Source organism: Pteropus medius, unplaced genomic scaffold (assembly GCF_902729225.1).
Source record: "Pteropus medius unplaced genomic scaffold, Ma_sr-lr_union100, whole genome shotgun sequence".
Classification (NCBI taxonomy): Eukaryota; Metazoa; Chordata; class Mammalia; order Chiroptera; family Pteropodidae; genus Pteropus; species Pteropus medius.
The window spans coordinates 9067094-9084397 of NW_024353908.1; the positions used below are offsets into that span (position 1 = coordinate 9067094).

General features: G+C 48.5%; 1 protein-coding gene across 3 annotated transcripts in view; it reads left to right on the top strand.

Annotated features, from left to right (window-relative positions):
• The window catches only part of LRIG1 (leucine rich repeats and immunoglobulin like domains 1), a 108553-nt gene that overhangs the window by 76784 nt on the left and 14465 nt on the right, over positions 1–17304 (top strand). For 2 of the 3 annotated variants that reach the window (XM_039851711.1, XM_039851713.1), the window contains 6 exons: positions 542–685; positions 3034–3177; positions 5835–5978; positions 7985–8065; positions 14055–14126; positions 14626–14697. In XM_039851711.1, coding sequence (XP_039707645.1) covers positions 542–685; positions 3034–3177; positions 5835–5978; positions 7985–8065; positions 14055–14126; positions 14626–14697 — 657 coding nt within the window. The remainder of the gene's footprint in view (positions 1–541; positions 686–3033; positions 3178–5834; positions 5979–7984; positions 8066–14054; positions 14127–14625; positions 14698–17304) is intronic. The other variant, XM_039851712.1, reaches the window with a different exon arrangement.

Below are 17304 nucleotides of genomic sequence, written 5' to 3' on the forward strand. Positions count from 1 at the left end.
CCAAATGTGTGTGCTTCGTGGTGTGTCTAGATCCCCTTCTCCCCCCATAGGCAGTAATTTCTCTCTGTAAGTAGAGATCCTATTAAGGCCCTCAAGTGAAAGTATCATTGCCATTTGATACCCAGTGGTTAGATTTTTCCTAGGTTGAGGCATTGATGTGCATTTCTATTGCTGAGCTAAGAGACAGCTCACCTAAGACGTTCACATCCTGAGTCATACGCACCTCCTCATTGCAGAGTCATGGACATTCTGGGAGGAAATGGAAGTGCTCACTCATTTGGGAGCACAGCGGAACCGGCTTCTGGGGAGCTCTGTGCCTCCTCTTTCATTCATTAGCAGTGGCCCTGTCAACGTCAGTGCCTGCCTGGTGGGCAGAAGCTGCCATGAGATACTCGGTGGCCTCCTGCTGCATGGTCAGGCTTCACTAGGACTCTTCACTGGGATTTTTTCTGTTGCCTGGGAAACCCAGCAGTGACTGTGTAGGAATGGTTGTAAGTGGGCTATAAGGGATGCTCTGAACACACCATCTTCATCTCTTTAGGGACCTCAATCGGAATCGGATTCGGCTGATCGAAGGTCTGACATTCCAGGGGCTTGACAGTTTGGAGGTGCTGAAGCTTCAGCGAAACAACATCAGCAAGCTAACGGATGGGGCCTTCTGGGGGCTGTCCAAGATGCATGTGCTGTAAGTGTGGGGCTGGGTTTGGGGCGGGGCCCTGGCTTTGCTTGGGTGCTGGGGACTTGCGTATGGTCTGTTTGCGTCATACATACGTGTGTTTATTCAGCCCCCTTCCCTGAAGAATCATTTAAGACTTCAGCTGAAGCCAGCTCCCGCTGCCCTTTGGGACTTCAGCTGGTCCTAACTCATTGTTTGGGGACTTTGCCAGATGAAAAAGTGTTTTCCTCTCAGGTTAGGAAAATCTCTTGGCAGGGGTGTGAGGTAGTGGATTCAGGCAAGTAAGTTGGTTAGTGAAGATGGAAGAGGGAGCCATTTTGCTAGGGCCGCCCTCCCCTCCTCATTTCCTCTCCCCGACTCCCGCCTCCTTCGTGGACTGCAGAGCAGGCTCCCTTCCCACATCCTCTCTCCTCTCCCACACACTACAGGAAGTTCCCTCTCTCCCGTTTTGGGGTTGACAGACTTTCTTGATGTGCAGGTGGGCCAAAAATGTATAGTTCTTCCTGGGAGATTTATTTATGTTTGGTGAGCTAATCAAGCCACTCGGTGCAGATGTTCCACTTCTATCAAGGGAGAGCTCTCTCCCAGCCAGATGTATACAGTCGCAGAACTTGCCTGCCTGCCAGAGTAAAACAACGAAAAAATACAGAAGAGGGCAGGAAAGGCAGTTACTGATCTTTTCTTTTTAAACATTTAAATTTGTTTATTGTTAATCAAAGTAACATATACTCATAGACGAATAAAATCAGATTATAAAGAAGAGCAGTCATTGCCCACCCTTCCCACCCGCCATTCCCTCCTTTCCGCTGGTTCCACTCCCAAGATGCAGTCACTTCTCATTTCTCTTTTTGTGTTTTCCTGTTTGTAGTTTCGCTGGTGGTTACTTTCAGATTAATACACTAAGACCACTCTCTTGATTTGTCAAGTTGAGATTTCTTGCTTTATGGTCAATGATTTAACTTGTTCATGACACCCTCCCCACTCCCTTTCAGTCTCTACAAGTTATGTCATTATGTTTATGTCTTATATTAGTACCTTTGCAACGGAAACAAAAAAACGAAAATTCTAGGTCCTGTTTTATCAACGTACTGGGCTTTGTCTCAGCAGCCACGCATGTGTACACACGCATACACACACTTTGTGAAGTGAGGGCGTTAGCACTGCAGTTTTGCTTTTATCTCTTTGTTGTCCACCTTTCATTGGCTGTAACTCTGTTTTTACATATTCAAGGACACTTTTACTTGACATCCTTAAACTTTAATTTTGGACTGTGAAATCTAGGTGGTCGTGTGATAGGTGGGCTGAGATTAAAAGAGAACTCTCAGAAAGAGAATGGAGTTAGCACGTACCATATGGTTTTTATGTTGAACACATTCATACAAATGGGGAGTGATGAGCTGTCTTAGAGGTTATTTACAAATTTCATGCTTGCTTTTTGAGTGGAGGCAGAGAGTGAGATGATAACAGTGAAACGTGGTTACTCACAACCTTTGTAATACCAAATGTGGGGCAGCATTCAAATGAGTAACTTTTACTGAGGAGGTCAGTTACATGGGGCGGAGCCATCCCTGGCCAGGTTGTACAGTGTCGAGAAGTTTACTTAATAAACTTGGTGGAAGCTAAAGTTCTCAACACTGTGCTGAAACGCCGATATGCATTTTCGTATTTCCTTCTTACAACAGCCCTACGAAGTTGATAGTCTTGAATATCTTCATTTTCTAGATGTTCGGGCTCAGAGTGGCAAAACTGGGTTCTAAAACCCCAGTCTGTTCTTGGTGGGAAAATAAAAAATCTGACCCCAGAGCTAAAGCCGTGTCTTTTGGTGCAGTGGCCCAGAGCCCAGACTTGGTTGGCCAAACCTGGCTTTGAATTCCAGCCCCTCATTACTTGCTAATCTATGGGATCTTAGACAAGTTACCTAGCTTCTTCTCTCAGCTTCAGTTTCCTCATCTGCAAAATGAGGATGAGAATGAGATCTGCCTCCTATTCCCTCTTTCTCTTCCTTTCATGGGCTCTGCCCTGTGCTAGGATCTCTTCTGTCCATTTGTGTGCCTGGTTCACCTGTGCTCAGCCTCAAAGGTCACTTCTAGGAAGCTTCCTCTTGGCCTCTGAAATCTCTAAGTTGGCCTGGACACTCACCACCATCTGTTTTGGTTTGCCTATCTTCTCCCGTCCCATATGCACACATACACGTGTGCACGTGTGCTCACACACACACATCTCATGAGCTATTGTTAGGTCTTTGGTGCTAACCAGTGTCCAGTCCAAAGTGGCTGCTCACTTGCTGTCTGTGCAGTGGATGAATGAGTACCACAGGAGACATCCCATCTTCACCCTGCATGTCGCTGTCATTGCAGGCACCTGGAGTCCAACAGCCTGGTGGAAGTGAACAGTGGCTCGCTCTATGGCCTCACGGCCCTGCATCAGCTTCACCTCAGCAACAACTCCATCTCCCGCATTAACCGTGACGGCTGGAGCTTCTGCCAGAAGCTGCATGAGTTGTAAGTGTCCCCGGCTTTACCATGTGCCAGTTAGAGACACTCCCTGTATGTGACCCCTCCAGAGCCCAGGAAGCTCTAGGTCTGGCACGTCTCGAAGCATCATGGACTTAGGAGGGCTCAAGTGGAGAGGGTGCTCAGAAGCAGGCAGTGGCCTGTTTGAGAGAAGACAGAGCCCAGCCACCAGGCCCAGAGCAGGATCCTGGGATTCAGCAGACCTCAGTGAGCTTGACTCCTGCCTGATCCCCCCTCTGTGTCCCCTGCAGTGGTAGCCCCAGGACACTATAAGGAGCCTTTGCCCCAAGGCCTTCTTATCAGAGGTAGAGTGCTCTGTTAAAGGGCGAGCTATAGAAATGCTCTCCTTGCAGCTGTTTTGAGAGCTATTGTATGTTAATGGCTATGACAAGTAACATGGGCTTCTTTAATAAAGGGGTTTTTTGGGCTCAAACACAGAAAGGACAGTGACGCTGAGAGCAAGAGAGGACACACTGATGGGTGGAAGAATTTACACATCCTTGTAGTTTCTGCCTTCATTTCCTTAGACAAGTTGCCCCGGCACTCGCTCCTCCCCTTCCCCAGGTAGCGGTGCCCTGGTCTGGTAGGGAGGCTCCTGTGCTGATGTGACTGTGCTTACACTTCACTTGAGGATGGACAGCGCCTTCTTTCCTTTGGGAGACTCCCAGACACAGGGCTCCCAGGCTGGGACTGGGAACTCCTAAGGTGGTGCCCAAGGTTCCTGAAACTGGTAGGGACAGACTCTCTCTGGGAGGGGCTGGCTTGGGCTATTTGCCGTGTCAGGGTGGGAGACTGGTAATGAAAGTGGTATTGCCTGGGACTCAATGGGCATACTCATGTGCCTTTGTTTCTGTCCCGTGCTTATGAGGTTCATGCTTTTGGAGGAAAAAAGTGGGCTCTCACTGTGTTTATCTCAGTTTAATATGTTCAGGGTTTCTCAATTCTAGTTTATCGAGTGCTTTTTTTTTTTTTTTTTTTTTTTTAAGAGGGTTTGGGTAGATTTTCTTTTTCTCTAGGCTTGACTGTAGGAAAAGATTCACCCACTGAAGCAAATGATTGCTGAGTGCCTAGCCTCTGTCTTTCTTGTCTCTCTCTTGACCTCACCAGACAAACTTAGTGGGACGTTGAAACTTAATGTTGAGTCTTATAACTGGTGTTTTTATCTGTGCTTCTATGTTCTCCCCTTTCTGAATGCCTTCCTCTCATACACCCCACTCAGACCTGGAGTTTATATTTCAGCGAATCCATCATTCCTTAAAGCAGAAATCAATAGTCCTGCCTCTATCTTTTTGCTCACTTTCCTTGGATTCTTTGTGTGTACATGTGTTAACCCTCTTTGGATTTGGCTTCCGGACCCTTCACAGCAGTGCAGTTGCTGTGGTAGTGGATGGCTTCCAACAGGCTCTTTGCTTAGGCCGTGACCACACTAGGGAACCCCCAGGACGGTTTTCCGTTGTCCAGGCCTGGGAGCCACGGGAAAGCGGGAGGGGTCTTCTAAGTCCCCCAGACCTGACTAACGGGTAAGGTGAAGGGCAGTCCTCTGAGTCACTGGTGTTGATATGGCGGTGGTGAAGGGCATGGTTTCTGGGCCCCTCTGGCCGGTGGGCAGTGCGAGACTGTCTTCTGTGCCCTTTAGAAGGGGCAGAGAAGGTCACAGACGTGTGCCCTCATCAGCCTAGCAGTTTGCCTGACACCCAGGTAACCTCGGAGCCAGATTTAGGACTGCTTTCCAGTGTGTTCCTCACCCCTCCTTTAAGCTAAATTCTTTAATTGCAGGTGAGGATGTAATTTTGATCTCCTGCCAGGTCTTTGCAACTGACAGGCACTATGACTTATTTCTCCAGGAGGGAAAGAATGTTATTCCCTGCTGCCTTTAAAAACTCATTAATCTTCTCCAAATTTATTTTCCATATTCCTGCCCCAGACCAGATTTCCCATTTTTCAATGATAGATGACTAACATGCCAAGTAACCAACCCAGGGCCGTGTTGGGGGGCAGGAGGTGTGCTGAGAGCAAGGAAGGTTTGATTCTCACACTCAGGGAAGGTGTGTGATTTGGGGACATGTTTCCTGTCCTGCTTACAGTAGGAGGATCGTACTTAGAGGCTGTCTCTGGTGCGGGGGACAAGGAAGTCTAGGTGGGAGCCACTGGTCCCACAGAAAGGTTAGGCACTAAGTTCTACGAAGCCTTGTTCCAGGTTGTGGCTAGTGGTGCCCTCTGCTGGCCAATGTCAGGAGTCTAACTGGGCTTTCCTGCTCACTGTGAAAACCCGCTGGGGTCCTGTCCAGTCTCAGGCCACTGCCGTGAGAAGTCCTTCATAGCCTGGATCAGGAATGGCCATGAGCACCAACATAAAAGGGTTGGACCCTTGAGGGTTCTTAAGTTTAAGACTCCCATGTAGTCCCCACAGTTTAACACACATCCTGGTCTCCAGGACCTCCACAAACATTCCAGGAGTCAGATTATCTGGGTGGTAGGCCCTGACGGATTTCTAGCCGCCCAACCACTTTTGGCCTCGGGATTTTCGTGGAGGTATTCCCTTCCCACTGAGACCTGGCTGCATGTGGCTTGATGTTCAGGAGAGGAGAGAGGAGGGCAACCCTGTGACCTTATGGTGACATTTGCTTCCCTCTCCCCTTCCTCAGGATTCTGTCCTTCAACAATCTCACCCGGCTGGATGAAGAGAGCCTGGCCGACCTGAGTAGCTTGAGCATTCTGCGCCTCAGCCATAATTCCATCAGCCACATCGCGGAAGGCGCCTTCAAGGGACTCAAAAACCTGCGCGTCTTGTATGTCTTCCGGTGTGGGGTTGACAGACTGAAGGGGGCCCCAGCTGGGAGGGCAGGCCAGAGCAAACCAACTGCTTCATTGACTTCCCTTCTCATTGGCTGTGAGTCAGAACTGGATCCAGAGCTGACCTGTTATGTGTGCTAATTCTCGCAGTCACGTTCGGGATCCTGGGGTCCTGTTCCTGGGAAAAGCCTCCCTGGGCCAAGCGCTGGAGCAGCCTCCAGGACAGTGGCCCTGGGGTCAGTCTTTCCAGTCTCGAGTCTTCCTCCCTCTGCGACTTCCATTTTTAAGTCCAGGATATTTTCTGTGTGAACCAAGGGAATGCTGAGGCTCGTCTCTCGGGGTAACGTTTGCACTTCTCCAGCATACCCTGTGTCCAGGAGGCCCCATTTCCAAGAGAGGTAATCAGGGAATCCTGTGTTTTCCCTTGCGCCTCACTAGGGGTCATTTAACAAAATGTAGGCGATAATGTCATTTCCCTCTAAGTTCCTGTTATGGGTGGAGTTGCACGAAGTTGCTGCAGGGTGCTTTTTTCGGGGGTCTTAAAATTTTTCAGTTGTTGGCTTCAGAGAAATTGCAGGCAGTTATTGGCATGAAGCTCCCAAAGAGGAGTGTATAGTTTTAACAGTGGTAGGAGTTCTGAGCCCTCCTTCCCAGGCATGCCCCACTACAGAGAGAGGGCCTGTCCCATTGGAAGAGGGAGGGAGGCCTTTGCACTTGCACCTGGTGGAGAGGGCAGGGTAGGCTTTAATCCTGAGCCCTTGAAGAGTGCGAAAGAGCCCGGATGCCAGGCTCTTCAAGCTGAGGTCAGCCTTCGAGCCCTTGCAAGGCCTGAATAACAAGGCAGGGAGTGTTCAGACTGAGCGGGCCAGAAAGAAAAGTTTTGGCAGCCAGGCTGGGAGCAAGGCAGCAGGCACACAAAGCCACAGCTCTGGGTCCCCAGTTTTTCAGTATGAAGATAATAGGGAGGAACCCATTAAAAGAAGTCCCTTCCAGCAGCAGAATCTCAGCTCTTTGAGCTTCCTGCTATAAAATAAAGGTCAGAGCAAGCATTTCACTTTGTGGTTAGAACTCCCTCCCCGTTGGCAACTTTGATTCCTTCCAAAGGCTCTCATGGGAGTCAAGCGAAGCATCCCTTTCTGTTCCTGGCCCATATCTGCAAGGGCTTGGAAGAGGAAGGTGTAGGAACCGAGAACCTTGTCGAAAGTTGGAGAGGGCTGACTGTGTAGCAGAATGGGGGCCTAGCGCCAGGTGGGACTTCTCGCCTGGCGCTGTGACCTGCCCTTAGAAGCTGAGGGAGGAAGCTGAGTCATTGGCCTTGTGATTTGCATTGTTGGAGGAGACTGGGCTGAAAATGTTGGCCTTATCCTCCTATCCTGGCAAATGGGTCACAAGTCTGACTCGGCACCCAGATGTCGTCCCTGGCTTGGAGTCAGGGCCTGTGTAGGCCCTGCGAAAAATGTAGGCTCCAGGTTTCAAACCCACTTGCCAGCATGGAGGTGGCCTCTGGGAGGGCCCCATGCTGGAGCTTCTTTCATCACCATCCCTTTCCTCCAGGTGCCCTTTGCAATTTCTTGGTCAAGTCCAGAAAAGGGGCTCTGGTTGGTATGAGAGCAGATGGGAACCTTACAGAATCTATCTGGCTGATTTTCAGTGCTAGTGGCCAGATGTCTGCTTTTTTAGGGGTGGAATACAAACCAGGCTTTCCTGTGGCCTGTCTGCACCCCCGTCTTTCTCCCAGGGCTCAGCCATAGCTGACTGGGAAGCTGCTTGCTCAAAAGGTGGGTCAGCTTTGTGGGTAGGCTGAGAAAGCCAGGCCACACTGCAAGGTGTGCTAATTTGGGCTTCCTGTGGCTCAGCGCGCACTTCCCTTGATGGTACAGCACAGCTGGGCAGCTAGAATACACCTAGAGGGGACAGATTGGGTGTCAGTCTGTTCTCTCAACTTATGTTGAAGAAAGAGTTGAGAACTCAGACTGGATGGTGAGCTCTCTCTTCTCCCCAGGGATCTGGACCATAACGAGATTTCGGGCACAATAGAGGACACCAGTGGTGCCTTCACTGGGCTTGACAGCCTCAGCAAGCTGTGAGTATGTCTTGTTTGAAGTTCTGAGGGACTTATGCATGTGAAGGCATTTCTTGGCTCCCCCCCATACCTCCTTTGTTCTGGGCCAAGCCAGAGGAGAGCTGGCTCGCATTTATCTTCTTTTGTTTGGGAAGAAAACTCTGAATAAGAGAGTGGGAGACTTCCCGACTTCTCTCTTTCCAGTAGTCTCATCACCGCCCTGGGCATTAGTTTTTTGGGGCCAAAGAAAGACCTGGTGTCTGGAGGCCTGCTGGATTTTCTCTCCCACTTAATTCATGACTGACTTGAAAACAGCCAGTTTTTTTTTATTCTTTGTACAGCGGAGTGTTACTCAATTTCTAGAAATTGTGTGAGCTCTCTAAAGCTGAGTAACTCTTGAAGGTTTTGAGTCTTTGGTCAGTATTTTTGTTGTTGATCATAATGTTAAACAGAAACAATCATTTACCAAAGATAATATAGTAGCTATTTTTTATTCAAGGTTTCTGATGTTTTTGTTTTATTTTTTTAAGCTCCTAGCACTTTCCAGTTATATTGTGAGGTGCGTGTATATATCTAACAGTCTCATGAGGGCAGGCTCAGTTATGCAGCTTTTTTGTAGTTGAGGAAACAGAGCTGAAGGAGTTTTGCCCAAGACCACACAAGCTGATAGGTGCAGGGGCAGCATCTGCCTATCTGGTCCTAAAGCCTGGGTTGCATGTCCCTTGTCCCATCCTCTCTCTCTGCATCCCACCAGCACTTTCTGCAGATGCTACCAAAGGAACATACAAGAGTGGGGATTGGAACAATTATTACTGTCTACTAGCCTCTCAGAAGGAGGGTTTGAAGGAGGACCAGACACAGAAGACAGTCACCACTCCATTTCCCCAAGCCTGTCCCTGACAACAAGCCATGTAGAATGTAAAGTAAATATTTTGAAAGCAGCAGTGTAGTATGAGGCCTTAGGAAAGCCTGTGGTAGGGAGAGTCTTTTAATGTTTCTGATTTGTTTTGAAAAGTGGGGTTTTTCACACCTTTTATACTCAGAGAGTTCTGAGTAAGAAGAAGCTATTTGGGCTCTCTGAGGATTGTGTCTCTTCTTGAGTGTTCTGTATTCTGACAGCGTGTCAGGAATGCCTGTCAGTCTTTCTTTTTCTTCCCTGAAACAAAAATACTCTCTCCTCCCTCACCTCCTGGCCCCTTTACCCAGGATAGCACAGTGGGGTGAGGCAGAAGGAATGCACTCACCTGAAGAGATGGGAGTTTGGCTCCTGGGGCAGAGGGCACCTGGGCAGCCATTCAGCACACTCCTCCCTGTGTGATGCCTCAGCCATAACTAATAGATGGGTGAGGGTGGGGACAGTGGATGGTGCCATTGCATCTTTGCGGGGCATGTCCCTTCAGTGGAACTTGGAGCCATTCTTGGGTGTCATGGCTTCAAGGAGGCTCTTCTTCCCCATGTGAGGTAGGCTGGCCCTCGGGGGTGCCAGGACTTTTACATAAACCATGCTGTGTTCGTAGCCTGATGTCACCTTCCTATTGCCTGCTGTCGGTTCCCTTGTGTTTTTTCCACTTCAGCCTCCTGGATTAGGTTCCACAGTTCTATTAAAGTCCCAAGAAGTTAGCATGAGCCCAAGTGTTCCTCAGTTGTGCTGTGCTATTTGACGTGGGTGCCCCAGAAGCAGTGGGTTCCATACTGACCTGGGACTGAGACTCCAGAGAACTTGTTAAAATGCAGGGTCTCTAGCCCTCCCACCCAGTCCCACTGATCAGAATCTTGGGGCTGGAGGCTTTGTATCTGTTTCCAAAAAAAAAAAAAAGTGGAGAAATGCACATAGTTAGGGGAAGTTGGTACAATAACAGTTAATTCTTTTGTATGATTAAATATATGCAGTTATTTAAATGGGATGGTATCATGAGTATGTTGCAAAAAAAGGAAGAATTTTCTTCCTCTTGGATTAAGAAAAAAAGATGATGCCTATGATTTGGATTCCCAATCGTCTGGCCAGGTTGGGGAATGGGAAGTGGATAGAGGCAGAGATGAAATAAGACTGACATGATTGGATGGTGGTTGCAGCTGTATGTGAGGTTCATGACACTCTTCGTCTGCCTGTGATGGTGTATGAAATCTTCCATGTTAAAAGGGGAGAAGGAGAGTAAATGCTTTCCTGTGATCCTGGTGCATAGTCCATAGTGGTTAAAAGCCACTATGCGTGGCATATGGAAGATGTTGAGTAAACATTGTGAAAGGAAAGAAGGAAGGGAAGGGAAAGGAGGGAGAAAAGGAGGGAAAAGAAGGGTCAGGGAAGGGAAGAAGGAAGTAACCAGTGCTGCTTTGACCTTCTGCCCACTCAGTCTCCTCAGACCATAGCCTGGAAGCTCTCTGGCATCGCCATGGCTGGGAGACTTGGCCATGACACCATCTGAGTGCCCTGCTGGCAAGTCTGTTGGGATCCATTAGCAGTGGGGAGCATGTCAGCACAGAGAAGGGCTGCCCCTCTAGAGCTGTTGTGTCTCATGTACTTATTCAGCCTCTGGGGCTGCAGTCAGTGCTCTGAGTCCCTGTGACCTACTGCAGGCCTGCCTTTGAAGCACTTGAGTGGTGTCAGGGGTTTACCTCAGAATGGGAAGGCAGAAACGAAACCCTCTCTGGCCTTCACTCAGTTATGCCAGGACTTAGGGTCCTTTCTGCCATGCAAGAGGCCAGACCTAAATTAAAATGTTTTCCAAGAAAAGAGCAAGTGAGCAGCAGAGCTATAAAGGGCTTCTGTCTCTGAAGATTGGGTGGATGTGGCCCTGCCTTACGTTTTGCAGCTGCTGAGCACAGCCATTTTGGATAGTTGTTCAAACTGAAGTTTCCTGGCAAGGCGAAAATGCTCCTAGATTCTCGCAGGTTCTTTTCTCCGTAGTTGGCCTTTGATTATTACACTGATCTATCCTGTGGCCCCCCTTTCCGAATGTTTATGGAACACCTGCTGGGGGCCTGCACAGCGTCACAAGGCATGAAGAGGGAAGGGCGTATGCAGCACAAACTAGGGGCAGAGAGGAGCGTTGAGTCACTTGTGTACAGTGGACGATGCAAGCTCCTACCCCATGGTTCCAGCTCTCTCCATGGCATTCCTTGGGAAAGGGGGTTGAATTACACAGAGTGGTGTGTGTGACAGGGAGTGTTGGGGGCAATATGCAGAACTTGGTTTTGGGACTAAGCCCCTCGATTTCCGTGGGGCGGAGTGGGCCTAGGTAGGCGCTGTCCTCCAGCGGGGGAGTAGTTGCCCCTCCTGTCTTCTCAGTGGTATTCGTTGTTGAGAGGTGGGGAAGGGCTACTCCCAGTCAGTGCCAGCACCACCTTCGCACCCCGCCCCCCAGGACCTGCAGGATTGCTTTAGCAAGAGCCCAGAGACCTTTGGGAGACTTTGGCTGGGCTGGCTGGGAGACGTGTGAGAGGATTTGATAGGTGACTCTCCAGAGTCAGTGTCCGCTTTGAGTTGGTGGTGCGGACAGCTCGGACCAACCGGCCCTTCATGAGGAGCTTTGGATCAGGTGCAGCCAAGTCTCAATTGCCCACTACCATGTGAGAAAGAATGAGCATCCTCCAGGCTCGCAGTCCAGCTCTCCTTTCTCCACAGAGCAGCCTTTTATTAGAACCGTCACAGTCTGCTAGCTTGAGCACCAGCTCCCAGCCCCCAGATGTCTGCTGGGAGAACGTAAGGACCTGTTTTAATCTACCAACAAGATGATTCGCCCCTGCATAATTGAGAATTTGAGAGTTTGTTTTATCGCTATTGTCACCATTAGAAATAACAGCCTGCCCACATTGTAAAAGAGGTCAGTGTGACTAATATTTAAAGGCCGAAGTGAAGCACAGTTTTTTCCTGGATCTAGTTTATGGGAGATTTCACTGCACAGTTCAGTACGTTTTACTGAGACCTGGAGCACACAGTGCTTCGGCCTGGGGGATCTGAGTAAGTGAGAAGTTGGCAGCACTCTGGAAGCACTTGGGTTTAGTGCCCCATGTGCTGTTATTTGCTCAGCTAGTTCTGTGGTTGGGGAGCCTAAGTTAGCATGGTGTCTGTGTGGTTTATTTGTTTTAAAATAAAAGCTTCAAATTGAGAGAGGTTGTGGACTCTTTCAGGATGAGATTGTTTTCACATCCATGCAGACTGCCTTGGAGAGAAAGAAAAGGCAAAGGGGTCTTTGGCCTTTGTGGCCCTTTAGCCTCCAGAGGCAGGAAACAGAGCTGGCTTTGTCTGAAGGCTGGACTCATAATTACTGATGGGGCTGCATGAATGGAGGACCCAAGAGTCTGTTCCTCAGGCAGTGGGGGGCATCGGGAAGCCCCACTGGTGGGGATGCCCCAGAAGTGGGGGCCTGTGGTGCCCGAGGGAGCAGGTTGAGAAAGCACCTCCTCCTGGCGCATTTGATCCTGTCTTCCTGAAGATGGGAATTTCCCCAGGTGGCCCCAGGGGCCCCTTGCAATTAGGTTGAAACTGGGATCTGTATGGGCTGCTCTGACATCTTTGGATTTCTTCAAGGCTCACACTTCCTTTCTTTTCTCCTTTTAGGGAGGGTCTGGTGCTTGCTGTTTTTTCTTGTGAGTCCCATTCTTGATGCAGGTCTGAATGTAGAGCTGGCTTTTTGTTCAGATTTTTCTTCTGATTCTCGGTGGGATCTTGGATAAGGAATCTATTCCCTCAACCCCCGCTATGACAGGCTGAACCAGATTGGCTTTTGCCAAAGGCTTTCTGTCCTGACCACCTGTACCTGTTGCCTAAAAGTTCCTATCCCAGATCTGACAAGTCTGAGATTTCTCAGGAGTTGACTTCCCGCAGTCCACATTTTTACCAAACCCTAGAGGATAATCCCGATGGGCATCAAAGTTGAAAAGCCCACACAGCTGACCATCAGCATTACCTTCAGGTGTTCACAGGCAGACAGTTTTCTATGCTAACGGGAGTTGGAGGGAACACCTTGGTGGGCTCCCATCAGAGCATCTGATGAGGATGGAAAAACTGAAACCTTGATTCTCTTCATTCCCAATGTCCGGCATACTCTGGGTGTTGTGTTCCTCCCCCTCCATTGTCCAGAAGTCCGGTAACAGACTTTCCTTTGGATTACATAGCCCAGTGGAAGAAGCATTCATTTCTTCCTTGTGTATTGCAGGGGGCAGATTTTGGTTCCTAAGAAAACTCAATAGTCGTTGCTAAGGCCATAGTTGGAATTGCCTGGAAACAGGAGTCCCTTCTCATGGGTACGGCCGAGGGGCACAGGCAATAGATAACCTACGAGGTTGACTTTCAGGAACATGTCTACATGGGATTTAATGAGCCCAGGCCCATTAACATCAGTGGCAATCTTGGCTCCTGCTAAACAGGCCACAGCACAGTGGCCCTCCAGGCCTTGAGGGGCCTTCTTATAGGCAGAGTTGCAGCTTGCTTTGGGGAGACTTCAGATGCAAAGAGCTAGGGCGCCATCTCAGTGGACCCATTTTCTTGCCTCCTTTAGGAACCTTTATCCCCAGAATGCAGTTTTCAAAAGGGGGCGGTAGTTTTTGGTTTTAGAGTTTTCATTACCTTCCCTAACTCTGCCTCTTCTCACTGACACGGTGATCAGTCCCCGCTTCTATGAGGCCATGGCTAAACTTCACCGCCCACCCCCCCGCACCCCCCAGCCTTGGGTGGTCCTTGGAGAGAGGCAGCATTGGTTGGACAAGGTGATTTCCACTTAACATCGTAAGAGGCCTTTTAAGGCAAGACGGTGCATGCAATTCCATCCTGTCATCACTGTTAAATTCTAATAAAGATAAAAGTATTTCATTTCAGAAAGGGGAAGGCCTGCATACTTCAGACCCGTAAGCTCAGCGCAGGTCAGATTTCCACCTGCCTCTCACTGGACAGACTTATCAGATAGCACTGTCCTAATTGTGTGTTCTCTTTTGCCCACCCCTCCCTCATCTCTCCCCGTCTACCCTATCTCTACCTCCCTCCCCCTGTTTTTTGGGTGTTTGGAAAATGCAGGACACTGTTTGGAAACAAGATCAAGTCTGTGGCAAAGAGAGCATTCTTGGGGCTGGACGGCTTGGAGCACCTGTGAGTATCATGCCAGACTTTCCCTGACCCCAGGCCTGCCAAATGCGGCTGCCTGGGAAGTCTGCTAGCAATCTAATCGCATCTTTGTAAACCGAGAAACAGGCGATTTGGAAATGCCAGCTGCTTCCTTCTCATCATAAGTCGGCTTCAACTTTGGCCTTTATTTTGCCTATGCCAGGAACAGTTACAGAACATATGGCCAGTCGGCGAGCACGCAGTTAACACTCTTGGTGTTCGGACAAATCCCCTCCTCCGTCCTCTCGCCCTGCCTCGCCATTTTACCAGCTCCTCCACAGGCCTCTGGTTTCCTTTCCACTTTCAACAGGGCACTTTATGCTGGCCCAGGCTGATATGTCCACTACAACAGCTTAACAGTGCTGAGTACACGTTGGGCTTAGCCCAGAGGTTTTCCCCTGGTATGGTTGCACCTCTTGGCTCACACAGGGGCTGACTTGAGGATGCCTGGAGTGCTTTGCATAAGTAGAGTATTCTTTTGCAGGAACCTTGGAGAGAATGCTATCAGATCTGTTCAGTTCGATGCCTTTGTGAAGATGAAGAATCTTAAGGAGCTGTAAGTACCTGGGATTTCGAGGACCTAGTTTACATGAGTAGAGAATTTCAGAGTAAGAAGTGCTTTACTTGCATTATACCTTATTTTATGTAATCATGATCCTTTGTGTGTAAGTAAAAATGTCTTTAAAATAATGCCTTGTGGGCGGCTTATTTTGGATCAAGGGTAAGCGCACTTTCTCTTAAAGGGCCACGTTGTAAATATTTTCAGCTCCATGGGCCATAGCGTCTTTGTCATGACAACTCAACTGCATTGTAGCAAGAAGCAGCCAAGTAGATGCCCTTTTATAGCAGGGTCATGATCTTGGAATGGGAATTCTTAGAACAATGTATACGTGGATAGATATGTGATGAAGCATGTATATAGCAAAACATTTATTGTAATATCTAAGTGGTGAGTGTGAGTGTTCATAGTGCATTTCTTTCAATCTTTCTCTTTTTGAAACTTTCAAATACAATGTTGGAAGTAAAAAAGATCTGATTTAATGAAAAAGGAAGTATTTTGAGAGAAAGAGGGAAGGACAGGGAAAGAAGATTTTTTTTTTTCGGCCTGAGACAGTTTTCTTGTTTGGATTAACTGGGCCCTTCCAGGTGCTCGGACACCCCTCTCCCTGAAATGCTTCAGCGAGGTTCTGGAGGCTCAGCCTTGGCCCCCCCCGCCTGAATTTCCATCAGTTGCCGCATGTACCCAGCTGTGGCTGGCCCTGGGCTTGGCTTTCTGATGGGAGAAACAGTTCCACTTGGTCATTTTCTTTCCCCATTGGATCACGGCAGGTTGTACTATGCACTTAGTCATCCTCTGGGTAAATTTCCACAAGCAATGATTAGAAACACACTTTGAGTTGGAATCATGAAAATGCATGATGTAAGCCAGCAGAGTGTTGGGATGGCTGGAGGCGGGAGCTGTGGAAGGTGGTGCCTGTTAGCAGTTGACAAGACTGCACTTCCAGTTGAAGGATGAGTAGTGGGAATCTGTAGAGCTTTGGGGTTGCTGGCAATCCCTTGTCCAGTTTTCAATCCAGTCTTTGTTTGTCTATAAAGTAACGTGTGTAAGTGGAATGGAGGTCAGGGGGACACTGTCCTCACTGTTTGGCTCCATTTCCTCTCCATCTGTCCTGTTGGTCGTAACTCATTCTTTAGGAAAGCTTTCTCTCCACCCCGAGTGCCCATTGGCTCCTGAGGTCTGGACTCCTATTTGAGGTGGGTTTCTTTGTGGAAGAAAAGGAAATCCTCAGGGGACCTAGGCCCAACAAATATACCAAATGTGTGACGTGAGGCTTGACCCTTTCCATACACATTTCTGATTAAGGACAAATGTCAAATTTGTTTTCCCCAGTTTGTTTCTGTGGCGCCAAAGAAATATGTCCTCATCCCCACATAATTGCCTAAAATCTCACAGTGAAGGCCCAGTATCTTCCTCTTGACGTTCATGTTCAGTAGTACCCAGCCATAGGTGCTTCTGACAGAGAGAGAGTTCCTTTCTGCTCTTCCCCGAGGCTTACAAGTTTTCCAGTGCCAGGAGGTGGCCTTCCCAACCACTACACGCAGCCCATTCTGGGAAGGTCCCCAGGTGCTGAGCAGGAGTCAGCCCTCTCCTCACAGTGAGTTCTGAGAGCCCCTTGCTCCCACAGTAACCAGCATGGCCCTCCAGGTATATCTAAGCACAGAGCTACCTGCCCATTAAATAAAAATACAAAATCTAATGCTGATTTTAGGTCTAACATGGGCAAGCATCCCAGGTATAAAAGCTTTGAGATCACTTATTTCAGTTTGTAAAAGTACTTACCAAAGTAACTTTAATAAGTTTAAAATGCCTAACTAATCTGGGAACAGTGAGGATTCTTGGGCTTCAGTTTCACCCCTCTTTGCTGTTTACTAGTTTGATAGTTTCTCTCTTAGAAGGCCTGACTGAAATAGAAGAAAACAAAAAAATGGTCTGCTTGGTCGCTGTGCTTGACTGAGGAAAATGGTGGGTGAAGGAGGAGCCGTTGCCATGCTATTGGCCCATGTGATGTTTTGGAATTTTTGAGCACATTTGTATTCCCTGTCACCGTGTACTGGAGACAATTTGTTACAGGGAAGCCCATGTGTTTCCTTTCTCGGTCTTCATCCTTGCTGTGGGCTGGCCTCCATTCTTTAGCTCATGACCTTGAGGTCTTCCAGGAACAGGGCAGTTAGACTCTTTGGTTGACTTATCTTCGAGTGACTCCTCAGGAAGGAATGTCCACTGAGATGGTCATTGCAATTCTGTTTAAAGAGCTGATCCTCAGTTGCTGAGAAATGAAAAAGAAAATATTCTCTGTTTTGGTTGGAGCCTCACAAAACTAAAGTTGTGCATTCTCATGCTCCCCGGGCAGTGGCAATTAACTAACAAGCACTATTTAAGGAGCAAAGCTGAAATCTGCTGGCCTCCTGAATAGTGCTGGTGTAGAGATAAATATACAGACAAGAGGGAAGCGCATTGGCCAAGCTTACAGTTGGGAGAAAACATGCAGCTTTTCCAAATAAAAAAAGTCACATAGAAATAGAGCCCTTCTCAGAACTTGTTTCAGAATTTAGATCAAAGTCCAGACTGAATTTGGAAGCTCCCAGTAGCTTATCAGGAGAG